At 42.0% G+C, this 26,424-nt stretch overlaps 1 protein-coding gene across 4 annotated transcripts in view; it reads left to right on the forward strand.

Moving 5' to 3' along the window:
• ARHGAP19 (Rho GTPase activating protein 19) overlaps positions 1-26,424 on the forward strand; it is a 70,620-nt gene that overhangs the window by 16,158 nt on the left and 28,038 nt on the right. For all 4 annotated transcript variants that reach the window (XM_007478695.3, XM_007478696.3, XM_056801656.1 and 1 more), the window contains exons 2-5: positions 18,726-18,991; positions 22,037-22,117; positions 23,681-23,890; positions 24,915-25,141. In XM_007478695.3, the coding sequence (XP_007478757.2) occupies positions 18,726-18,991; positions 22,037-22,117; positions 23,681-23,890; positions 24,915-25,141 (784 nt within the window). The remainder of the gene's footprint in view (positions 1-18,725; positions 18,992-22,036; positions 22,118-23,680; positions 23,891-24,914; positions 25,142-26,424) is intronic.

Consider the following 26,424-nt stretch of genomic DNA (forward strand, 5'->3'; position numbering starts at 1 on the left):
CCTGCCTTCTTTCTATCAGTTGAGGCCCAGAAGGTCTTACTCCATCCTTTAATTCTGACCTTGTGGGTGTCAACCCGCCTCATGTGTGTTTCTTGAAGACAACATATGGTAGGGTTTTGGATTCTAATCCATTCAGCTATTCGTCTACGTTTTATGGGTGAGTTCATCCCATTCATGTTCAAAGTTATGATTGTCATTTGTGGACTCCCTGGCATTTTGATTGCCTTCCCTAATTCTAACCTTTTCTTCTTCGGCTCTACCTTTTAGTCCAGTGATTTACTTTGAATCAGTCCCCCTTGTCCCCTCCCTTGATGTTTCCCTTTTTAGTCCCTCCCTTTTTGTTCCCTCCCCCTCCCCCCTCTCTTTCCCTCCCTTTTTGTTCTCCCTCTCCCCCTCCCCCCCTTGGTTTTCCCTTCTCCTTACCCTTGTTGGGTAAGATAGAATTCAAGATCCCAATGGATCTGGATGTTTTTCCCTCTCAGAGTTGATTTCCCTGAGATTGAGGTTTAAGTAAACCCCCCCCCCCCTCTCTTCCTCTCCTTCTTATAGGAGTTTTCTTCCCCTCCCCTTCCCCTGTGAATCTTTGTGTGAGAACCATTATTCTATTTGGTCTTTCTTTACCCCCTATTTATACATTACATTTTCCCCACATATTAGTATACATAGGTTGATATAAATGTAGTCCTTATAGAAGAGAGTTTGAGTAAAAGAAGATAACATTTTTCCCCTTTCCTTAATAGTTACCTTTTCAGGTATTCCTTGCTCTTTGATTTTCGGTATCAAACTTTCCACAGAGCTCTGGTCTTTTCTTTGCAAAAAGTTGGAAGTCTTCTATTTTGTTGAATGCCCATACTTTCCCTTGGAAGTATATAGTCAGTTTTGCTGGGTAGCTGATTCTTGGTTGGAGACCCAGCTCTCTTGCCTTTCTGAAGATCATGTTCCATGCCTTACGATCATTCAGCGTAGAACTTGCAAGGTCTTGTGTGACCCTGATTGGCATTCCTTTATATCTAAATTGTCTTTTTCTGGCTTCCTGTAGGATTTTTTCTTTTGTTTGATAGCTTTGGAATTTGGCAATTACATTCCTGGGAGTTGTCTTTTGGGGGTTTAGTGTAGAAGGTGTTCTGTGAGCTCTGTCAGTGGCTGTATTGCCCCCTTGTTCTAGAATCTCTGGGCAATTTTCTTTGATTATATCTTGTATCACCATGTCCAGTTTGGTGTTTATTTATGGCTTTTCTGGGAGTCCAATTATTCTTAAATTTTCTCTTCTCCCCCTGTTTTCCAGATCTATCACCTTGTCGGTGAGATATTTTATGTTCTCTTCTAATTTCTTGGTGTTTTGGCTTTGCTTTATTAGTTCTTGCTTTAAAGCCTGGTTTTCTTTTACAGTTTGGTCAAACTGGTTTTGTAGATGCGTGAATTTCTTTTGCATCATTTCCCACTTTTCCTCCCAGAGGGCTTCCATCTTTTTGGTCCTTTCTGATTCAAATTCTTCATGGGTTTGTGGAGAGTTTCTATTTCCTTTGGAAGATTTTGGAGAATTTTCTTGTATATCTTCTTCTATCTGCTCTGTATTTTGTATTTTGGCTCCATAGAATGTGTCCAGAGTCGCCCCTTTCTTCTTATTTTTCTTGGTATTTTGGGGCTTCTGTGCTTCTGTGGAGTTTGTCATCTCTGAATGTGGAGGATTAGCTTTTCTTATCTCTGGTGATCCGAGGCTTTAGTCCTGGGCAGATGTTGGTTCTATGAGCGTTCCCTGGGTTAAACTGAATATGCCTCACTGGAACTGGAATGGAAGGGTCGGACCACGAGGCCACACTCTCCCCCTGGCTCGATTTCCGGAAGTTGCCTTCAGAATCGCTGGCCGTGAGGCTGTTTCGTCGGCCTGCGGGGGGATGGGCTGCCGCTTCCCCAAGCTCCGAGAGCACAGACTTTCACTGAGACTTGGATAGCAGGATCCAGCCCGTGAGGCTGTCTTGCCCGCCCTGAGGGTTGCTGTTGTTTTGACCAGCTCTCTGCAGCGGAAGCCCCAGGCAGTAACTTTCACCCGGACCGACCGGCTCTTTGCAGCGGAAGCCCCAGGCAGTAACTTTCACCCGGACTGGGACTTGGGTAGAAGACCCTGAGGGTTGTTGTTCCTCAGACCCTGCTCTCTGAGCCCGGCGCGGCTGCCGCTTCCGGGAGCCTTGGACTCTGCGCTCCTACCCCTGAGGTCCGAGGGATCTCGGGTTCTGGCTTTTAAGGGGAGCCGTACCTTTTGAACCGGGTCCAGGTCCAGGAGGAGGGTTCCCAGGTTCTGTGCTGTTGATCGTTTTGAATTTCGGCGCCTTAGGAGCTTCTAGTTTGAGATCGGTCGGGAAGGGTTTTCCGGAGATCTGAACTTCAGCTTTCTCTAAGCCGCCATCTTAACCGGAAGTCTTCCCAGATTTCCCTTTTTAACAGAATAGATTGTTCTTCTTTTGCTTAGCTTCTATTCTTAGGAAATTTTTCCTTATATTAAGCCCAAGTTTGTCTCTCTGCAACTTATATTCATTGTTTTTAGTTGTATTTTCCAGGACCAAGTAGAGTAAGTATCTCCTCTTCCATGTGACAGTCCGATTGTTTCCCAAACCTCTTGTCTTCTCAGGGCCAGACAGCCCCGGTCCATTCAGCCGGCCCTCACGTGGTATGAGTAAGGGCTTTCCATCCTTGTTGCTCTTTTGGGGGCAGCCTTTATAAATGTCATTCCTTGGATGTGTTGAGAATTTAACACGATACTTCCGGTTGTCTTCCTGGGACAGAGTGATGTGGACTAGGCCACATTCCACTGTGGCTTCACTGAGCCTTTTCCTGTATTTCAAGGACTTTCCTGCAGAGGAATCAGATTTATTTTACCTGCCCCAGAGAGGAGAAGCCGGAGCAGTCGAGGGCAGGTGGAGCAAGGTAGATTTGGGTTCAGTGTAAGGGAAAGCTTCTTAATTCATTCTACACATTTTCTGGGCGAGGTAGTGGGCGGCTCAGCTCTAGGCCACTGATGGTGACCCTGTGAGACATCCCTGTGGGCCCCATGCCACACCCTCCCTTTTTCCTCTGGCGGGGGCACCGCAGGCAGTCTCTGAAAGGTGTCCCATCACTCCCTGGGGCTTTAAGATATGGAGGGGAACATTCCACAGAGATGGTGGAGAGGGGATTACAGGTCGCACTAGGCTCATTTCCAAATCTGAGATTCTGTGGATAGAAAAAGTGGAAACTATCTCTGCGCTCCTCCTGAGAAAGAAGAGCTCTCCAGAGTGGCCGGCTTGCTCCTCGCCCTGGCCACCAGGTGGGGCTAGTGACCCAGAGCTGCTTGTTGGGGGACTGAAATAGAGACTGTGCGACCCCAGAAAGCAGCCCTCCTGGCCGGCAAGATGGGAAGATCTCCACAAACTACCCAAGCTTCCTTGCATCGTGCACTTCTACTGTGGATAAATCTTCTCTGGCTGCCAAGCAGGAATCCAGGGAAGTGTTTTGCCTCTTTATGGAATACATCTAGGCGGTATTTATGTTGGAGTGAGTGGACTCCAGCCAGCAGTTTTAGATTCTGGCACAGGGTAGCAGTGCATGCAGACAAATTTGGTTTATTAACAGTTATAGAAAAGCTTTCTATTTCCAGGATGGGGACGTCACTGGGGGCATTGAGGACCTTTAATAGTTCTTGCAGAAGTTTTATTTAAACACAAGACTCAAAGACACAAAGATCAATAATAGGATTAGAATTAGGTAAACTAGCACTATTCAAGTACATCGTGGTATTCTTTTTTTTGGAGCCACAGCTCTGAAAAGGGCTCAGCAGCCCTTCCTCCAGAGGTGCTTGTCTCCCCTGGGCAGCTAGGGGGCGCCGTGGTGCACAGAACACTGGCCCTTCCCCCAGAGGTGCTGGTCCACCCCTCCCTCCTCAGGCAGCTAGGGGGCGCCATGGTGCACAGAACACTCCCTGAATACCCCATATCCAGGTCCATCTAGATATTTTTGGTTGAGTCTTAGCTATAATCCTGAGAAACTGAGTGCATTTTTTTTTTGTGGTTGCTGGGTTATTGTTGGGTAAATGCTTCAATCTAAGTCTTTCTAGGGCCCTTGTAATGAATGTTTGGAGATGGTAAAGGGAACAGGATCTAGGAGAGGACAGCTGATGTTTAGGGTTGGCTCAGAGAGAGGAGAGGGGGTTTGAAGATTTTCTCCCTTCAGCCTTCCCTCCTTAGCTATGGCTGCTCTCCCAGATTGGCCCTTGTCTCTCTTGTCCCCTCTCCACTACTCGAGACCAAAGGGTTTCTTCTTAGGAAGATGTCTCTCCCCTTGATCTGTTCACTCACACTTGATTCACAGCTTGGGGAAAAGATACCTACTTTAATGTCAGTTAAATCAGGGTAATACAAAGGAATAATTGGTAGGGGAAAGAATGGGAAAGGAAAGTGGGGAAAAGGGGGTCCCTGTCTCAACCCTTTTTCCTCCCTCCTTGAGTTTGGGGGGAACTCAGGCTTTGGCAGCCTGAGCCCACTGAGAGATGGTCAGGTTGGCTGACCCTGGGTTTGGCTTTTTGGCCACAGTTCAGACCCAGATCAACAGGAGCTGAGGTAAAGTCTGACAAAATGCCTTTCTCAGGTTTCTCTTCAATAGTCTTTTTTTCATTTGGGAAATGTTGGGGGAGGGATTTCCAGTCACTAGCAGGAAAAAGTGGGTAACTCTCAGGAGAAAGTCTTACTCACCCCTCCCTCTTCAGCTTCTCCAAACTGAGAGACCAACTGCTCTTCAGAAGGACCTTCAGCCTCTCCTCAAGATTCCATCCTCCTGGGGCCCCTCCCCGACAAGGAGAAAACTCTTCCTTTAGTGCCAGCCTCTGTCACACCCTTAAATAGGTACAACAGCAAAATTCAGTTAAAAATTGCTAATGCCACATGATAGGCATCTAGAGTTTGGAAAAATTATGCTATTTGGTTAAAGTGCCTTTTCCTATCCTGTATATATTTTATTGTTGCTGTTGTTTGGTCATGTCCAACTCTTTGAACCCCATATGGGTTTTCTTGGCAAAGATACTGGAGTGGTTTGCAATTTCCTTCTCCAGTGGATTCGGTAAACAGGTTAAATGACTTGCCCAGAATCCCACAGCTAGTGTCTGAAGTCACATTGGAAGCCAGGTCCTCGACTCCAGGCCTAGTTCTCAATGTAGCGGGCTCTATAATAGCTTCTTAATTGGTCTTCCTTCCTTTAGGTCTTTCCTCACTCTGTCCTCATAGTTGCCACCGTGTTTTTCCTATAGCAAGGGTCTGTTCATGCCAATCCTCAACTCAGTAAATTGCAGGCCCTATTATAACTAGCATCAAATGAAAACTTCTCTTCTTGGTGGTTTAAGGCTTTTACAACTTAGCTTCAAGCTACTTTTTCAGCCTTGTTATGCACATCTCTGGCTCAACCTATTTGGCCTTTGTACTGTTCTTCATATATGATATACCATTTCCTGTCTTGGCGACAATCTTGGGATTGGTTGACCTGTGAGTCTGGAATGCCCTGATTCCTCATCTTACCCCGTAGAATGCCTAATTGCCTTCAAGGTACACTTCAAGTGCTACTTTCAATATGAAACTCTTCCTAGTCTACCTAAGCTCCACCATTTTATTCTTTGCCAACATTTTCTTGTATCAGCTTTGTGTACACATGCTAGTTAGTGCACACGCACACACACACACACACATACAGAGTCCCTTCCTTGACTAGACTGTAGATTCCTCAAGGGCAAAAACCATCCCATCTTTATGTTCCCATGAGACTGCCTTCTTGGTCTGGACCTCAGATCCTCCTTAGGCCTTCAGGGGCTCTTGTTGAAGCCCAGGATAAGATGCTTCCAAAGGTAGCCACATGCTCTTGCCCAAGGGACTGAATTAGTAAACAAAAACAGCTGGGCCTGAGGACTACTTTGTATCCTAGTTTTTTGCTAGAATTTTATAGGAGAGAAAATACTTTATTTCCAAATCTAATAGTCTTTTCCCAGTTCTCATTTTTCTTTGCCTTTTTTAGGTACTCTTTGAGTAGATGCTTTATAAGTTGAATTATTGAATTGAACATACATCTGTCATCGATGCTGATCACACGTTCCATTAAACTCCTTCCCTTCATTTCTGTGATTCATAATCATGATTCTTTTCCCTTCTCTTTCTTTTACTTCCTTTATTAACTTCTCTGACTCTTCTTCCTGACCTTTGATTATGGGTGTCTCTCTGAAGTTTAGTTCTTGGTACTCTTCTTTTCTAATTTTAATCCATTCAAGTCTTCAAAAATTATTCTGAATAATCCCAAATCTCTTCACCTCAGCTATTATAATCCACTCTCCACAGATTATTAGAGATGGAAGATGCCTTCACTAGGATCACCTAGTCTAGCTCTATCGTTTTATAGAGGAGGAAACTGAATCCTAAAATTGTTTGCCCAAAGTCATTCAGTCATTAAAGAAGGCCCAGATTTGAACCCTGATTTCCTGATTCCTCAATAAAATGCTTTTGTTTTTCTTTCCACCATATAGTTGTTCCCATATCTTTAGTGCCTTCATCATCTCAAGATCAAAAGAGGGTTGCTTTGAATCAAGATACCTGGGTCCAATGTCTGGTCTTACCTCTGCCATAAACCAGCTATGATTTTGGACAAGTTGTTTTAACCTTTATAGTCTTCATTATTCTCCCTAGTAAAAAATGAAGTAGTAAATTGGGATTTTTAATCTGGGGTCTGTATAAATTTTTTTAAATTTTTAGAGGTAGTTTAAAAACTAGAAGAAAAGTAATCATATGCTTTTTGCAGCTATGGGTAGGAGATACAATTTTAACCAAACAAGGGAGAGAAGCAATGAGAAAAGATAAAATAGGTAAATTTGATCACATGAAACTGAAAAGCCTTGGCACACACAAAATTAATGCATTTAAGAGTAAGACTGGAAGTGGTTGGGGGAAAAAAAACAAATTTGTATAAAATTTTTATGATGAGTCTGCCATACAAGATATATAAACAATCTATATATCTTTATATCAGTCAGTCACTAATCATTTATTAAATGCCTACTTTGTGTCAGACACTGTGCCAAGTGCTATATTTCTATCTATCTGACTAAAAGCCAGTGCTCATTAGATAAGTGGTCAAAGGATATGAACAAATAGTTCTCAAAAGAATCACAAACTATTAAAAACCATGCCCCAAATCACTAATAGTAAGAGAAATCAAACAATCCTGAGTTTCACTTTACTCCCTGAAAACTGGAAAAGACAAAAGATGGGAATAGTCAGTACTGGAGAAATTGTGAGAATAAAAACTTTTTTGTTGGCTTATACTTTGCTGATAAAACTGTGAATTAGTACAGCCATTTTGGAAAGCAATTTGGAATTATGTAAATATGATGACTAAAATGACTGTCTTTTTTGACTCAGAGATTCCATTACTAGATCCCTGAGAGGTCACAGATAAGAAAAAAGTACCCTTATGTAATAAAGTGCTCATAGGAGCACTTTTTATGTTAGTAAAGAATTGGAAACAGATTAAATGCCTATTGATTGCTGGGAAATGGTTAAGCAAATTGTGGTACTTGAATGTAATAAAATATTATTGTGTTGTAAGAAGTGACAAATATGATTCATACTGAAAAAAAGATCTAGATTGATTGATGCCCAGTGAAACCCCCCTCAACATATACACACAGAGTAATTTAAAAATAAAGCATGTCTTTAAAGAAGAGCTATGAGAAGATACTCCCACTGTTCCCCTTTGTAGGAGTGGAAGATTCTGAAGTGTGATACATTGCACTTATTTTAAAGTTTCTGCTACTTTTTTCCTCTTTTTGTTTTAAAAAATATTTGTTATATCAGATGGTGCCATGTTGGAGGCTGAGAAATGAACACAAGAGGAAATTTTTGCAACAAAAAAAAGCAAAATCTTAAGAAATAAGAATAAAAACACACGCCTATCAGATTGGACAATATGACAGTAAAGTGATAAATGTTGGAGGGAATGTGGCAAAATTGGGACTCTAATTCATTGTTGGTGGAATTGTGAATTGATCCAACCATTCTGGAGGGAATTTGGAATTATGCCCAAAGGGCAATAAAACTCTGCATATTCTTTGATCCAGTAATACCACTACTATCTCTATCTCTCAAAGAGATACTTGTGCAAAAATATTTGCAGCCTCTCTTTTTGTGGTGGCAAAGAATTAGAAATTGAGGGGATCCACTCATCAGTTGGGGAATGGCTGAACAAATTGTGGTATATGATGGTGATAGAATACTATTGTGCTGTAAGGAATGATGGGCAGGATGACTTCAAAAAAAGCTGGAAAGACCGACATGAACTGATACAGAATAAAATAAGCAGAACCCGAACATTGTACACAATGATAGCATTATTGTGGAATTATCAACTGTGAAAGACTTAGCTACTCTCAGCAATACAATGATCCAAGACAGTTCTGAAGGACTGATAACAAAAAATGCCGTCTATCTCCAGAGAAAGAACTGTTGGAGTCAGATGCAGATCAAAGTATATTATTTTCCACTTTAGTTTATTTGTGTTTTTATTTGGGGGTGGGATTTGGCTTTATATGAGAGTTCTCTTACAACAGTGAATAACGGAAATATGTTTTGCATGATAATACATATATAACTCACATCAAATTGGTTACTGTGTTCAGGATAGGGGAGGGAATGATGAGGAGACAATTGGGATCATGTAACTTCAGGAAACATATGCAGAAATTTGTTATTACATGTGTTGGGAAAATAAAATATCTTAAAAAAAATAAAAAACTCCTATGCAAGGGTGAAACAGGCTACTTTGGGAGGTAGTAAGTGGGTTCCTTACCACTGGCAGTCTTCAAGTAAAGACTGGATTTACTTATTGTATTGTAGAGAGGATTTTTTTTCCCAGAATGAATTAGATTAAATGATCATTGAAGTCCATTCAACTTTGAAATTTTTGATTCAGTGAATGTAACGTAGTCTTTTTTTCTTGAAGACCTTTTAATTAAAAATAAGCAACATAAATATAGAAAAAACATAAAAAACGGGGTTGGTCAGTAAGCAATGCAAGAGATGGACTCATATATAAACAAATATAGTACTTGGTAATGATGACGCCCATATTGAGGAGGGAAGGGAGGCAAATGAATAAAAATAGATGGACATTAGCCATTCTAGAAAGGAATTTGGGAATTATACCCCCAAAGCAATTAAACTGTTTTTACTGGTACTACGACTAGGTCAATAGCTCAAAGAGATCAGAGAAAGAGGAAAAGGCTCCATGTGTTCAAAAATAAAGAAGCTCTTTTTGTGATAAAAAATTAGAAGCTGAGGAAGGTTAGAGTATGCCTGTCAGTTGGAGAATAGCCTACAAATAAGATGGAATTGTGTTGTGCTGTGAGAATGATAAATTGGGGAAAAGGGGCCACCCTGGGAACCCTGAGAACCCTGGGAAGACTCTTTTGAACTTAGGGAAAAAACTAGGTGAGCAGAACAATTTATATAATAACAATCTTATAATCATACAACTCTGAACACTTAGGGCCTGATCCACACAAAGACCAACCACAATTCAGAGGACTCTTGATGGCCATGCTGTCAGCCTCTAGATTGTAAAGTAATGGGTCCAGAGGGTGTATTGAAGCCTCTTCTGTCTGTCTGCATATGTGTAGAAAATCTCTAGATCCGTGTGTCTATGTGTGGATGTATGCATACACTTATAGAATATTGTATATTTAGATATAGTCCAGGTGAGACTTTGTTTTGCTTGATAGTACATTTGTACTGTTTTCCTTGCTTTCTAAATGGGGAGGAGGAAGCTGGGCAGAGAGAATGTGGGCTTAAAAATAAAATTGCATTTTTTAATAATAAATAAGCATAATAATAATAAAATAAGCATTTTTTCCAAAGGTGGGCATATCTTATGTAGGCCAACAAATAGTTAAGTGCATTCTGAGTTCAAGGCATTGGTGCTTCTGTGTAAGGATTAGAAGAGATGATAGTCCACTGGAGATGACTACGAGGAGCCATCAGAGTGGTAGGAGGAAAGCCAAGACAAAGTGTGTCTCTCAGGTCCTTTGTTTTTCCTCTCTTTCCTAGCTGAACTCTTAGAAAAAGCTGTTTTCTACCTTTCTCCACTCCTTGTCCTGACCTTCCTATCCTACCCCCTTGCAACATAAGCGAAACTTCCTTCCCAGAGTCGCAGAGTTCTTTCTGCTCTCTCCCTGCTGCATTGGGTCCTCCTGTTCTCCTGCATACTGACCGTCACCTTTCTGTTTTTGGGACCCATCCCCTACCTGCCTAGTACTCTTTCATTCTCCTTTGCCTATCTGGGAGGCACTCTTGTCTGACTCTTTGGGAGCCCATTTGAGGTTTTCTTGACAGAGATGTTGGAGTGGCTTGATATTTCCTTCTCCAGCTTATTTTACAAAGAAGAAATTGAGGCAGACAGGGTGTAGTGACTTGCCTAAGGTCACATAGCTAGTAGGTATCTGAAGCCAGATTTGAGCTCTGACTCCAGACCTGCCACCTTGCTGCCCATTAGTATCTGTATACCTCCTCCTAGCTGTTTGGCTCAGGGCTCTGGTCTAGACTTTCTTCTCATCAGTTTTCTTAGGTTTAATTATTGTCTCTAGGTATTTAATGACTTCAATTATATTCCCATCAAATTGTAGTAGTCACACAGTGATCTAAGATTTAGGCCTACGCGCCTTGTCAGTTTGCTCTTAACTTTTGTCGATAGCTCTATTTTCTAATTTGGAGACATTTTTATCAGTAGGAATGATTTTCATTCATCTCTAATTACGTGGCTCATTGGCAAATGGAGTTAATTCATCCAGCTTTTCATTTCTGTTTTGTTCCTACATGCAGACCAGTGCCCAGTGTCCCAACAAGCGCTGCCTTTCAGGTTCTATAATATGCTCTTGTGTCCTTTAGCATGCTTGGAATTTGTGCAGGCTGTGCTGGGGTAGGGATAGGAGGGTTTCTTTGTCGCTGTAAACAAGGAGCAAGTTCTTCTCCCGGCTCTGTTTCACCAATGCCTCGCCAGAAGCTTTCATCACTCATGTAAGAAATTTATATTCTTTCTTTAAAATGCAAACTGTTCATTTCTTTTAGAATAAAAAAGTAGTGAAAAATAGTTGTTTTTTGGTTAAATGTAATTATTTTAAACTTTCCTTAGAATCTAAATGAGCAGTTAGTACATATTTTTTTGGGTGAAAAACATTTCTGGATGCCTAAATATTTTCTATAGTATCTTTAACTTTTTAGTATCATCTTTTTTTCTTTGGGAAGAAATTGGTGGGTCTTCAGGATATAGTGCAGATTCAAAAGAAACTTAGCCTCGCTCTTCTACCCATTTCCTTCTTCCTTCCATGGGTGTCTGCTCCCTGTGTAGAGCAGGTGATGATGCCTAAGCTTCCTCTGGCTAATGCCTCTTTGGAGGGTTCTGGAAAATAGAAAAAGGGAAGATGGGAAAGAAAGAAAGAAGTCAGTCGAAAGGGTTAACGTGAATAGGAAGAGAAAAGGTGAATAAAGGCATATTTTGGATACTTGGAACCCCACATATTTTTTCCTGTGTTTCAGTTATCTTTGTTAGGGCTTTGTCTATAGCTATTAAAAAAAACCCAACCCCCAAACCCTTACCTTCTTTCTTAAAATGGGTACTAAATATTGGTTTCAAGGCAGAAGAGTGGTAAAGGCTAGGCAGCTGGGGTTAAGTGACTTGCCCAGGGTCACAGATTAGAACCCAGGAGCTCCTGTCCCCAGGCCTGACTCTCAATTCACTGAGTCACCTCACTGCCCCTCTGTCTATAACTATTAAATGGTAACTTAAATTTCTCTCTATGTTTCAGGTTAGAGATGGAGAAATAAGATGGTTTCTGCTGAGGTACAAGGCAGCTCTAGTAGTGATTTTTGTGTTACTAGAAATGACCATTTGTCATAGCTGGCTTAAATTCTCTTCTTAGGAGGGTAGACTGATGCTAACTGGAAAACATTGACAGATTCATGTTCTCAATGTTTTTCACTGGAGAGAGAGCTCTTAGGTCTGGCTTCATATATATTGTAGTAGCTTTAGGAATATATGATGGATGGCATTCATAGAAGTTTATTAGAATAAATCTGTTTTAAATCAGCTTCATTTTTATGTAGAACTTGAAGCAGATGTGAATGGAGCAGTAATTTCTTTTTGATTGTTAATGCCCAATGATTCTTAATAGAATTTTTTATACTATTAAGTTTTGTTTTACTGATTACATGTAATAATAAATTTCCACACAAGTGTTCCTTAGTTATGTAATTGTTATTATTATTATTATCTCTCTCCTTCCCTTCCTCCTCCCAGTGCTGCAGGTAATTCAATCTGGGTTATACATGTTTTATCATGCAAAATATATTTCTACATTCTTCATTTTTGTAAGTGAGTAATCTTATAAAACCCCAACCCCGACCATACCCAAATAAACAAATGAAAAATGGTATGCTTTCATCTATATTCTGACTACAACATTTCTTGCTCTGGAAGTAGATAGCATTTAGATCTTCTTCCTTGACTATAAATAGCTGCAATTAAAAAGAAAATATGTCAATTGTCAGATTCTAGGTCACTGCAGAAAAATATATGTGCAACTGCTATGGACAAAATGGCCCCATCTGCATCTTAGCATGAAAAGTGACTCTAGGCCACTTTTTGCTATTTTTGTTTATGCAATTCTATATGATCACAGTTTGAAGAGCCTTATTTTTATATAAGAAAAGTCACATCTCTGAGTATAAAGGACAAAGAAAGAATAAGCATTTATATTTGATTCAGTTTGCATTATGAATGTCTCCCTTGGGTTCAAGTGTTATTTAAAAAATTGATTTTTTTTTCAGCCACTTTCCAATCCTTCCTTCCTAACACTCCCCCTCTATACACTGCCTGTCTCCTTTGTAACAGACAAAACAAGCCAAAACACTGATTAGGTCTGATGAAGAGGGAAGGCTTCATTTCTTACCCAAAGCCCCCCACTTTTCCACTGAGAGGAGGAAGTCCTCTTTGCCCCAGGCTTCTTATGGATGGAGGCGCTTCTCTCTTTCAGAGTGGCTCTCCCTGACATTTTGTGAGCAGGGTGTAGACTGTTTTCTTGGCTCTGCACGCTGCACCTGATGGCTTTCCAAGCTTCTCTCAGGGATTTATATTCTTTATTTTTAAATGCAGCAGTAATACTCCATTGCTTTCATAGACTGGGTTGAGTTTGGCCATTCCCCAGGTGATGAGGAGCCACTTTATTTCCACTTTGCTACCACAAGGATGTTACTATAAATAATTCTGCATGAAATTTATGCTATCTAATCTTATGTGAATTATCAGTGCAGGAAGGCAGTTCTTTAACTGCTCCCTAATTGAGTCTCTATTCTACTTTCTACAGCCTCTTCAGCCCCCCCCGTACCACCTCCTCACCTGCCCCACCAGCTCATACTTTAGGGCTTCACCTTTTACTTTACTGAGAAAATAAAGATGATTTCTGTGAGCGCCTTCTCCCCTTGTCTGGATCTCAAAACCCCCTTGACATCTTGGTTATCTCCTTCACTCACAGCCTTGTTCAACAAGACCTTCCCCCTCCATGCCCCCTCCATTCCATCTTGGCTGTTATCCCTGCATCATTCTCTCTCTCCAATCTTCAGGCTCTCCTTGGCTACCAGTTCCTTCTCCGCTGCCTCCTCACCACCTCATCCTGTTGTCTTTTCTCCTCCATTTCAATACCAAACTCCTAAGACAGCTGTGTACCTGCCCTCTCAGCCCTTCCTTTGGAGGCGCTGTTTGGAGTTCCCTTTCCCCCTGCAGCCTGTGGCCCTGCTGACAGCCTTCTTCTCGGAGGCCTCTCCTCTTTTCTCAACGTCGCTCCCCCATGGCTGTCCTTCTGCTGCTCTGACGGCCGCTTCTCAGCCTCCTGCACTGCTTCATCCTCCGTCTCTCTCCTGTTAGTGGTGAGTGTCCACAAAAGCCCTGGCTTGGACCCCCTCTCACTGGCATCATTAACTCCCACGGATCCAGCATCCTCTCTCTGCAGAGGGGCCCCAGATTTGTAGTTGTGGCCTCCCTCCTTCCCAGCCCCCTTTGAAGCTCTCTGTTGAATGTGTCACATCGGCTGGCCTGTGAGTGTCCCAAACCCAAAATGTCCCCAACAATTCTCATTTTTACCTATTTCAAACTTGCCTCTTTCTGTTGAGGGTGACCATCCTGCCAGTCACACGTGCTCAGCACTTGACTACTCCTCACTCTTCCTGTCATCATCAAACCTGTTGTTTCAGCCTCTGCCCCCTTCTCTCGGCTCCTGTCGCCAGCGCCTGTGATGATTGCGATGGGCTCCTAGTGGGCCGGGCTAATTCATCTTCCACTCGGTTGCTAAGTTGATTAGGCAGGCCTAGGTCTGAACTTGTCATTCTTCCTCCTCCTCCATAAAAAGCAATGGCTCCCTTTTTTCTTTAGGCTTCTCTGTCATTAAAGCTCTGCACAGCCTGGCCCTGATCACATTTTTCAGCCTGCCTTTACTGAATTCTGCATTCTGGCCACATGGATCTCCTTGTTCCTCACTCGCCTTGTATGTGGCTCAAAGACAAGAAGGAAGCAATTGTTCATCCAGCTTATGCCCCAATGGGGAGACAAAGTTTTCACCAAGTTTTCTAGAAGCTGGGAAGATCAGGAGAGGTTTACAGCGGTGCTTGAGCTAAATAACTCTTGAAGGAAATGAGGGGTTCCAAGGGCAGAAATGAGAAGAGGAGTGTATTATTCTAGGCTGGGGGCGGGGGCGGTTAATACAAAGTCCTGGAAAAGACAATGCCCATGTGAGGCTCAGCATGAGGGTGAGCAAGGTGCAATTAGATTAGAAAAGGGAGCTTGGGATGAGGTTGTTACAGGGATTCACCATGCCAGATAGAGGAGTTTAGATTTGGTCCTGAAAGCAATAGGGGGGCACTGGAACTTATTGAATAGGTCAGATCCAAAAATACATTCTAAATATACATAGTTATTTGCAGGTCCTTTCCCTGATTATATGAGCTCCTTGAGGGCAGGGACTTTTTTTTGCCTTTCCTCTTTTTTTTTTTTAATTTTATTGAGACCGAGTCATCCTATGCCCCCTAGGCTGAAAATGCTGCCACTGTTGGGTCTGATTCCATTATTAATCAGAATGAGAGTCATAGGAACTGAAATCAAAGAAAAAACTAGAAAAGTAAATACATTTGAGCTACTGGAAAGAAATTAATAATGATCAAGTGTTTACATACTAATGGAAAGAGAAGCTGCTTCATATCCTGCCAGGGCCAATACCCTGAGCCTTAGACAACTTCTCTGAGCTTCTTCTTCCCCAGGGCTCAGCAGCCTTGTAGCAGGACTTAGAGGTGTGTACCAAGCCTGGACCTTTCTTTTTAAACGTCTTTATCATCTACCTTCAAAGTTGGGGTTTGTTTTGCTTATAATGAATCCCTTAATGAATCCCCTTATTCTCCTGCTCTCTCCATTCCTTGTTCCTGCTTGTTTCCTTGTAGAATTAATGTAATTTTTTAATATGACAGAATTGTGTGTTCAACCCTCCATTGTCTCTTCAGCTTAGATGTGAGTTTCATGTGATTCCTGCTTCCCCACACCTTCCTCCATGTTTACATCCTCTTTTCACCCCAGTTCTAGAAGATAGTTGGTTCTATCCCTTTCCTTTCCCTTTCTTCCCTAGTGTATTTCAGTTTTTCTTTTTTTTTCCTCTTAAGATCATAAAACCACAATCAGACTGTTCTTATTTAACTGTTCTCTTTTAATTCCTTGACATTTGGGTTTTGAGAGGACATTTGTTTCTTCTCCTACACTTCATCATTATAGATTCCCTTCCAGGTGCTCAAATGTATTTTTTCCCCCTAGGTTTTTCTTGACTTTTATGTTTACATTTCAGTTACTATAATCAGTCCTGTTTTTTTTTCATCAGGAATCCTTAGAAGTCCACTATTTCATTAAAGATCCATGTTTTCCTCTTTAGGATTATACTCAGTTTTGCTGAATATATTATTCTTGGATACAAGCCTTTATATTTTCCATTTTAGAATATTATATTCGCCTTTCCTTTATAGTGAGAATTGTCAAATGTATAATCCTGACTGTAGTTACTTGAACATTTTCTTTCTGCCTGCTTGTAGTAGATTTTCTTTAATCAAGAAGTTTTCATTTTGGAGTTTGTTTTTTGGTTCTACTTTCCTGGGAGTTTTCATTTTGGGGTTTATTTCTATTTTTGTTGTTGTTGTTCTCTGGTTATAAAAGATCTAGGCAGTTTTCATTCATGATTTCTATTAGTATCTAGGCTTTCTTAGAATTAAAGGATCAAAGACTTAGTTCTTTTTTGGCTCTGGTTTTAGTTATTTGGATGAATCTTAGCTATCTTACTTTGACCTATTTTCTAGTTAAGTTGTTCTTGATAAATATTTTCTTCTGCCTTTTAATTTTTTTTTCTGGTATTTCTTGTCTCAGAGAGGTATTGATTTCTTTTGGGTCCATTCTAATTTTCAAGGAATGTTACTTGGATAAGTCTTCACATTTAATCTATAGAACTTTATTTTTCTTCCAATTGTTTCCTCTAGAGTTCACATTTAATTTTTAATTTTTTCCTTCACAGCTTTCATTTAATCTATAATCATTTTTTTTAAACTCTTGATTCATTCCTTCTGAGTAGACCTTGAAGTAAAGCTGACTCAGTATCAGATGTTTTAGTTTAATTTTTTTAATTAAGAGGGAAGGATATTTGAATTGGGGCAAAGCTGCTGATGAGATGGCCAAAGAGCAATAAAATGAAAGTTGTTTGAAGTCAGCCTGCACTGATATATTGGGTCTCCTGAGGGCCCAAGTCTTATTCCTTTTACCCAGGCTTCTCAGAATCAGAGTTCAGGAAATGCAAGTTTTTAGTCTTCTTGGGCAGGGGTTAGTAAACTGGCCCAAGGAACAAATCTGTTTTATAAGGACCAATTTTTGTATTGTGTTTTTTTCAATAAAACTTTATTTAAAAATGTGAAAAAATCTGTATTAGCTCTCAGGCCATATAAAAATAGGTGGTGGGATGGATTTGACTCTTGGCCCCAGAGCAGTCTTCTGGGCATGGTCACTGGTCTTAGTAGCTGTTAAGGGCATTCTAGTACAAACTACCTACTGAAAGAGAGAGTAGGGGCATGCTCCTTGCACCTAAGGTTTTGATCTGAATGACTAGTATTGGGGAGTCATAGAGGTAGGCTGTATGAGATACTAATTTGGAAGAACTTAACCAGTAAAGGATTTGCAGTCTGTATGTGACATTCCATTGAGTGACGAAGAGGCATTCCCTGAACCATCTTGTGAATTTCCCTAACTCTTTAAGAACTAAGAAGGCACATTTGAGAAAAGTGCCAACTTTTTAATCCTACATGAAGTGGAGCCGAACCCTTAAAGCAGGACTACGTAAAGGGCCTTCTTAACTGTTCCAGGACCCTTCCTAGGCAAGAGCTGCCTCCCTGCTCCGTTCTGACTCTAGACTCCTGACCTGCTTCTCTTAGGCCTCTGTTCTGCCCATCCTTGTCATCAGGGACTCCTAGTCCAATTAGACATTGGTCTGCCTGAAACTAAGGCTTAGGATCTGCCTTCAGGCTGCTAGTCCACTATTATCTGAGCAGTAGGCAGGATCATTGTGTCCTCTCCTCCCTTCTTCTAACCATAAGTAAGGCAGTAATAAAGATTAGGTTTGGAGTTTTAAAAATGAACAAATTTGGTCAAAACAAGTGCTGTTTTAGTACTTTTTCTGTAATTGTACCGTATCTTTGTGTGTTGTTTGCTTGATTTGGAGATGAGAAGAATCAGAATTTAAGAGTTGGAAGGGATTCCAAAATATGCACTTAAAAGATAATACTTTCCCTACTGCCTTTGGTGGTGGGGCCTAGAGTTAAGAGGACCTGGCTTTAAATCCAGCCTCAGATACTTAATAGCTGTATGACCCCGGACAAGTCACTCTGCCCCTGCCTCAGTTTCTTCATCTGTAAAAAAAGGGGGAAAGTAATAGTGCCTACCTGGAAGAATCGTGAAGATCAAATGAGATAATAAGTGTGATACACTTGGCAGTATCTGGCACAATGCTTGTTCCCGTCCTTCTTGTCAGAACAGCCTTGATGAACAATCTTCCAACCTCCCTCCATTTCTTGACAGAGACCATTCCACATTCTAATGGCTTTGGGATTTGCCTCTGTGACTTATGCTCAGGGCTGCGAGTGTTGCTGCTGGGGCTAATGGAATAGATGTGGTCCCGCTTACATGGGACGGCCCTTCGGGTGCTTGAAGGTGGTCACAAGCCCCTTTAGTCTTTTATCTTGCACACCAAACGTTTCTCCCTTGGCCATCGGACCCTAAACGCTGAAGATGCTGCCACCCTAGAAGTATGCATGCGGGACGGTGCTTCCCTCCTTCTGATCGTCCAGAGGCCCTCCTCGCCATCTTCCCTCTCTTCTCTTTCTCTGAGAGTTCCTTCCCTTTGCCCAGAGACACGGGACCCTGCGTGAGCGCTAGGAGGCCAGGAGGGAGTCGATTTTCCTGGGATTGCTGGGCTCCCGGGGGCTGTGAATTAGGCTGATGAGAGCCTGGACAAGCGTGGGGCTGTCCTTGTCCTTTCGTTTTTATTGCCTGTGCAGGCCTGTAAAGCACATCCCAAAACTGAAACAGAAAATGCCTTTTTCTTTTTTCAGCGACGCCATCTGTAATTTTGTCATCTGCAACGATGCTTCTCTCCGAGGTCAGCCCATCATCTTTAACCCCGACTTCTTTGTGGAGAAACTCCGCCATGAGAAGCCCGAGGTTTTCACCGAGCTAGTGGTCAGCAACATCACGCGACTCATCGACCTGCCGGGGACGGAGCTGGCCCAGCTCATGGGGGAGGTGGACCTGAAGTTCCCCAGCGGGACCGGCACAGCGTCAGGCTTCTTCCGATCCCTCATGTCTCTCAAGCGCAAAGGTGGGGAGTGTTTCCCCCGCATTCCTCTGTGACATTCTCTCGTGGGTCTATGTGGAAGACGCGTACGAGGCCAGTGGAGCATGATTCCATGCAGGCCTTTTCCCATAGTCTTTTCATTACCATAAAGAATAAGATCATAATGGGAGGAGGGCCAGTTTGGGAGTGAGGAAGTCTTGAATTCAGGGCCAGCCCCGACCCATTCTGTCCCTAACTTCTCGCTCCGTGTGCCCCAGGAAACTCGCTAAGACACTATGGAAGTTGCGGAATAGTTGCTGGTCAGCATTGGTAGAGAGCGTTTCCCTCCTGGAAGTTTGTTCTTTCCTTTTTTTAAAAACCCTGGCCTTCCACTTTAGAATCAATACTGTGTTTTGGTTCTAAGGCAAAAGAGCGGTAAGGGATAGACCTGCTCAGGGTCACACAGCTAGGACGTGTCGGAGGCCGGATTTGAACCCAAGCCCTCCTGCCTCTGGCCTGGCTCTCAATCCTAACTGCACCTAACTGCCTTGTGTCTCTGGGAATTCTTGATACTGCTGAAACCCCAGGTCCGGACTCCTCTAAAATTATAATATAGTGATAAAATTATAAATATAGTACAAGTCAGTAGAATATTAAGTGGAAATAAATATACCTAAAGCCTTAAAAGGAAAAAAAAAACTATTTTAGAGTCTTCCAGGTATGGTGAAGTAGAAAATTAGGCAAAACACTTAGAAGATAAGTTTTAGTTAGGCTCAGAGGGAAGATTAAGAAGTCCTGGGGAGGACTCTTGGCAGAAGGTAGGTATTGAGTTTTGAAAAAAGCCTGGAAAGCCAAGAGGTGGAGATGAGGAGGGAGAATATCCCAGGCGTTGGGGAGAGCCAGGGAACATTCCCATGGTCAAGAGATGAAATAGTGTGGTTGAGGGATAGCCAGGAGGCCAATGCCATTATATCATTGGGTATATATAGAGAAGAGAAGGTCTAAGACTGGAAAGGTTGGAAGAATCTGTCAGGATAGGAAAGGCTTTAAAAACCTTTCAGTAAAAAAAACAAACAAACATGTAAAAGATTGCTATTACATGTAATTGGGAAAAATAAAATATTAAATAAAAAAGAGTGTTATCAGATAAATGATACAAATATTTTTCCAGTTACCTCTTTCCTATCTTATTTTAACTGCATTGTTATTGTTTGAACAAAAAGCTATTAAGTTTTATACAAACAAAATGTTCCATTTTATTTTTTACAATCCCCTCTATTCCTTGTTTCACCACGAACTCATCATCTGTCCGTAGATCAAAAAAATAACTTCCTGGATTTTCTAATTTTTTTATGGGGCTACATTTTATGCTCAAGTCATGTATCCATTTGAAATTCATACTAATTTATTGGGATGTTCTATTCCTAGTTTCTTCCAGGCTACACTTTTCCCCCATGTTTTTATTTTTTAAACCCTTACCTTCTGTCTTGGAGTCAATACTGTGTATTGGCTCCAAGGCAGAAGAGTGGTAAGGGCTAGGCAATGGGGGTCAAGTGACTTGCCCAGGGTCACACAGCTGGGAAGTGTCTGAGGCCAGATTTGAACCTAGGACCTCCCATCTCTAGGCCTGGCTCTCAATCCACTGAGCCACCCGGCTGCTCCTGCTCCCTCAGGTTTTTAATAGGGAGAACTAAACTCATTTAACTAGGGCAACTGGTAGCTAGACCCAGAGTGAGGAAAACACTTATTATCCGTGTGACTCTGGGCAAGTCACTTCACCCTGTTCCCTCGAGTTTCCTCATCTGTAAAATGAGCTGGAGAAGGAAATGGAAAACCAGGCCAGGAACACCCGATGGGGTCAGGAAGAGTCGGACAGAACTGAAAAAAACGGCTGAACCACTTAGGCTAGTAACGAGGTTTTCGAGCATTAGTCTGCTGGGTTCTTCTGCTTCTTATGTGCTGCCTTTAGTCTGTTCTAGCGATTAACTTCTTCATTATTTAACTCTTACCAAGCCATTTTGATGACTAGTGCTTTATTTATGTATTTTTTAGTCTTGCCTTCCGTCTTAGGATGCCTACCAGAGCGGTAAGGGCTAGGCAGGAGGGGGTAAGTGGCCTGCCCAGGGCCACACACAGATTTGAACATGGGGCCTCCTGTCGTCAGGCCCGGCTCTGAACCACCAGCAGCTCCCGGGATTGCCTTTTACTGTCAGCCGAAGATGTTATGTTCGATCCTGGAGCGGGTGGGATTGGAGGCTGTGTGCAAGAGCCCTGGGCTGAAGTTAGGAGGATCAGTTTGAAGGGAGGGTGGCGGGGAGGCAGGGAGGCCAGAGCCCCAGCGCGAGGTCATCGGGGCCTGCCCCGAGGAGGCTGGGATGGCCTGCAGACCCGGATTCACGGCCTGGTAGTGCCGCGCTCCCTGCCGCAAAGCTGGCTGAGGGTCTCGGGAGCTCCGCTTGGCCGCTGCAAAGTGAGGGAGGCCGGTAGATGACCTCTGCGTGGCGGAGGAGCCGAGCGGGGTGGTGAGCCCGTACGGCCGTGTGGATCCTGAAATCCAGTTATGTTTACTTTGAAAACATTCCCAGAGAGGACGTGGACAGGCTGAGGAGGACAGACGGCTGTCCCGAGTCCTCGTCAGCCGCCAGGGGTCCCTTGGACTGTTTTTGCCGACGTATTAATGAGAACGTGTCTGACTCCGGGTAAATGTAGTAAATTACTAACGTTGGCCATCAGGGCGATGGCCGAGGCTTTCCGGCCAGAGCCCCCTGGAGCCCGCGCTCACTGCTCTGACGTGCTGCCGTCCTTGAGGGCCTCCGTGGGGAGGACATGGCACCGGGCTTCCCTCCCAAGGAAGCAGAAGGCCCTGCCACCCTCCAGAAGCCTGGGGCCTGACACTAACCGAAGGGCTCCGTGGGATGGTCTCTCAGGGTGGTCACTTTGCAGGGAGCTTTATTGACTCTGAAACCATTTTATAGCCCAGTAAATCGTATAGCTAGGGTCTGTGTATGGAGGGTGCGCTAAGGCCTGCGGTAAGACGGCGCTGTGCTGGATGTGCAAACGTGCTCACGGCCTTGCTTTATGGTTTTCCAGAAAAAGGAGTGGTCTTTGGGTCACCGCTGACAGAAGAAGGCATTGCTCAGATATACCAGCTGATTGAGTATCTACACAAAAGTAAGTCTCCAACCGAACTGTCCTTTTCATTTCTACAATGGGAGCTACCCCGTGACAAGCAAGTAGTTTCTCATACATCACTTGGGTTCCCAGTTCTAAGATGTGTTTGTGGATTTAATACCATTCATATGTAGTTTGATTCTGTTTTGTGCCTTAGATGCATTCTTGAAAAGTTGTAGGTGAGGGGGCTCCTGGGGGGCTCAGTGGATTGAGAGCCAGGCCCAGAGATGGGTACAGAACTAGCCTTGGACACTTCCTGGTGGTGTGACCCTGGGCAAGTCACCTAACCCTCATTGCCTAGTCCTTAACATTTTTCTGTCTTGGAATCAATACCTAGTATTGTTTCTAAGATGGAAGGTAAGGGTTGAAAAAAGAAAAAAATGTGTGAAAAAACGTACATCACATGTCAGATTACATTTTCCATTACCTTCAGAAAGAGATACTTGCTGAAAAAAATTGTCTCTATTCATCATAAAAATCACACCAAATGGAACATTATACTGTATGTGGAGTGTATGTCATCTAATTCTGCATAATTCCTTTAAAACAATTAGACAGATTCATTCTCAGAAGCTCAGAAAAAGTGCTGGACTAGCTATCAAAGAGATCTGTATTTCAGCTTTGGCTTTGCTGGCTACGGGAGAAGTCACTGCCTCTGTGAGCCTCCGTTTCCTCAAGTATAAAATGAGGCAGTTACACCAGATAGTCTCAGGTTCCTCCCACCTCTAACATTCTGTGATTAACATAAATCAGAGAGTTCATTTCTGTTTGTTTGGGTGGCATAGTTTTAATATTTTTCCAAGTTTTTATTTCAGTCAAACATTTTTAAATCATCTTCCTTGTACCTTGGTCCTGTGCACACTCAGTGGAAAGAAATGGGTGTAAATACTTTTTGAAATATGAATCCTAGCTCAGTGCAGACAAAGAGGAGATTTTCAATATATATTGTTGAACCGAACTGAAATAGAGGTGAGAATATGTGAGTACTTACATGATGACATTTTATTAAATTAAATTAATTAATTTTTTTAAACCCTTACCTTCTGTCTTAGAATTAATACCAAGTATGGGTTCCAAGGCAGAAGAGTGGTAAGGGCTAGACAACTGCCCACCTTACCCCCTGTGCGCTCCCATTGGCTGCTAGGCAGAGGGGCAGGGTATGGGAAAACATGTCATCAGGCATTGTGGAGAGGGGGAGGGGAGCAGCTCCACCCAAGTCCTTCTGCCTTTCTTGTAACAAATTCTTTGGGGTGGGGTGTTGGGGAAGGCTGGTGCATGCCCAAGGAGAGCACTCTGCATTGCTGTCTGGCACCCATAGGCTCGCCAACACTGGTCTAGAACTACCCTTCGAGCTGCAAGTAGAAGACCTGTCTAGCAGTGTCCCAGGAGGTTAGGGTGATGCTGACTAGGGACATACATACGTGGATTTCATTATTATTATTGCAACAATAGCATTACCTCTTCAAAGACCAGAGAAAAGCCTGAGAACTATGGAAATGATTCTTTCTCTTTTTTTTTCCTGGCCTTTTTTGTTCTTCCACCGGTTTCTTTCATATCGAGAAGATTTGCGAGTAGAAGGTTTGTTTCGCATTCCGGGGAACAGTGTCCGACAGCAAATCCTAAGGGATGCTCTTAACAACGGAACTGACATTGACTTGGAATCTGGGGAGTTTCATTCCAATGATGTGGCCACTCTGCTGAAGATGTTTCTGGGGGAGTTACCAGAGCCCCTGCTGACCCACCGGCATTTCCATGCACACCTGAAAATTGCAGGTGAGTCAAAGAACAGAGGACATAAAAAAATGAGTTTCTTTAAACTCAGGAAATGCCTTTGGAACGTGTGTATTTTAAACCAAAGTAGCATTTCCAGTGATCTAATAGATATTGGACACCGCTTTTCACGTTTGTGGGATGATCAAATGTTTGCAACCATTCACACTATGGAGGAAAGAGTACAAAAATGACATTTTCTTTGAATCGTTTTTGACCTTCTATTGTCATTTTTATAAACTAACTGACTCAGCCTTCCTGACTGGGGGAGGCTGGATCTAAAACTAATTAGTAGAAGAGAATGAAGAACCAGAAAATTGTAAAAGAAGAGTGGGAGCCACCTGTTTTGTTTTTGTTTTTTCCCCACTTTCATTGGGCTCATTTATCTCCCAGGGAATATATTCACACTATATAGCCATTTCCAGTGATAGCAGATCAGAGGAACAGATAGGAAGATGGATATAGCATTTTTCTTACCTGGAAATAGATTTTTTTTTGGTTTTTATTTTTATTCCAGTATAATAATAGAGGAAAGGCATTATGAAAAGAAATAATGTTAATTTGTAAAGTATTTCCAAAGCAAAGCAACACTCTTTGTTTTAAAATGTCTTCCTTTTATGAAATAAGAGGTTAGTCATTAAAGGAACATGTAGATACCCAAATCAGTAAAGGGGCATGCAGATTTTTTTTAAAACTCTTACCTTCTGTCTTAGACTCAATACTGTATATTGGTTCCAAGGCCCAGGGTCACACAGCTAGGAAGTGTCTGAGGCTAGATTTGAACCCAGGACCTCCTGTCTCTAAGTCTAGATTTCATCTACTGAACCACCTAGCTGCCCCCATACAGATCTTTTTCATGTTTTATGAACAAGATGAAATGGTGATTTTGTTCATTTATTTCTACACCTTGTTCATTTCACTGCACACTTTGAGTTTTGCTGGTTGTGTATCTGTTCTTTGGGGGGCCAGAAATAGACTCTTGTCTGTATTTTCTCTTTCCTCTAATCCCTATCCTTTGACCTCCAAGATCTCATGCAGTTTGATGACAAAGGAAACAAGACCAGCATCCCAGATAAAGAACGCCAAATTGAAGCCCTGCAGTTGCTCTTCCTGATTCTTCCACCTCCCAATCGTAGTTTGCTGAAGCTACTGTTGGACCTTCTATACCAGACAGCAAAGAAACAAGACAAGAATAAGATGTCTGCCCACAACCTTGCCCTGATGTTTGCCCCTCACATCCTGTGGCCAAAAAATGTAAGTGTCGAGGTGGCCTGATCCGGAGGCCTGTTTAATCGGGACCTCATGAATTCTCTTTGCACCTTGTCCTTTGGTTGGGATCGCCTTGTATCTTCTCAGAGTTACACAGTCAAAATCAATTTTTGTTGGTTCTCTCACTGTGATGTGATATTGCTATATTTCTGTCTGCTCATACAATAGTGTTATTATATAGTGGAAAGGGCATTAGGCCTCTAGGGATCTACCTGACCTTTAGCTCTTAGCTCTGTCATTAGTTACATGACTAAAGTTGCTCAAGACACTTAATATTCCTTCTCTGGAACTTGATACTTCCTCATATGTGAAATACGAATTATGGCACTAGTTTTGCCTGTCTTAAAAAGGTGTTAATTATTGGAGACATTAGAGGAATTTTTAAGAGACTATAGGAAATGAGAATTTTGGGGCAAAGCAGAGAGTTTACATGGTCAATTTCAGATTTTTTAAATAGTTTAAAATTTTAAATTTTTATTCAAATTCAAATAAATTTTATTTTCCCAACTATAGGAAATAACAATTTTCAACATGCATTTTCCAAAATTATAAAATCTATATTGTCTCCCTCTTTTCCTTCTCTCCCCTTCTTGGAGATAGTAAGCAATTTGATCTAGATTATGCATGTATTATCATGCAAAACATAATTCCATATTGGTCATTGTTGTAAAGGAATACTCATATAAAACTAAAACCCCCAAATAAATTTGTAAATAAACTAATGTGAAAGTTAGTATGCTTTCATTGCATCTGACTTCAACAGTTCTTTCTCTGGAGGTGGCTACTAATAGTAAACATAAGTTTTTATGTTTCTAGCTCTTGATTTTTTTTCTATGTATTTTTCCCTGGATTTTGTTGTTGTTGAAGTCACCATATTGCTATAATAATAAATGCTTATTTACAATAATGTGATTCTAATTTCTTCAGCTTGCATCATTCTGTCCTGTATTTCTTCCCTTTTTTGTATTCATCTTTGTTATTTCTTATGGTGCTATTGGAATTCCATTTCATTCATATACCATATTTTGGTTGGCTATTTCCCAATTTTTGGACATAAGAATTATTTCTGCTTTTTTACGATTTAAAAAAAATGCTGCTTGAAGTAATTCTATACAGAGAAGTATTTTCCCCCTCCCCAGTAAGATCATCATGACATCCTAGTAGCAAGATCATTTAGTCAGAGGGTGTGAACAATTTTGTCACTTTTATTATTCACTGTCATATTGTTTTCCAAAAAGATCGCATTCCTTCACACCTCTGCTGGCAGT

Source organism: Monodelphis domestica, chromosome 1 (genome assembly GCF_027887165.1).
Source record: "Monodelphis domestica isolate mMonDom1 chromosome 1, mMonDom1.pri, whole genome shotgun sequence".
Classification (NCBI taxonomy): domain Eukaryota; kingdom Metazoa; phylum Chordata; class Mammalia; order Didelphimorphia; family Didelphidae; genus Monodelphis; species Monodelphis domestica.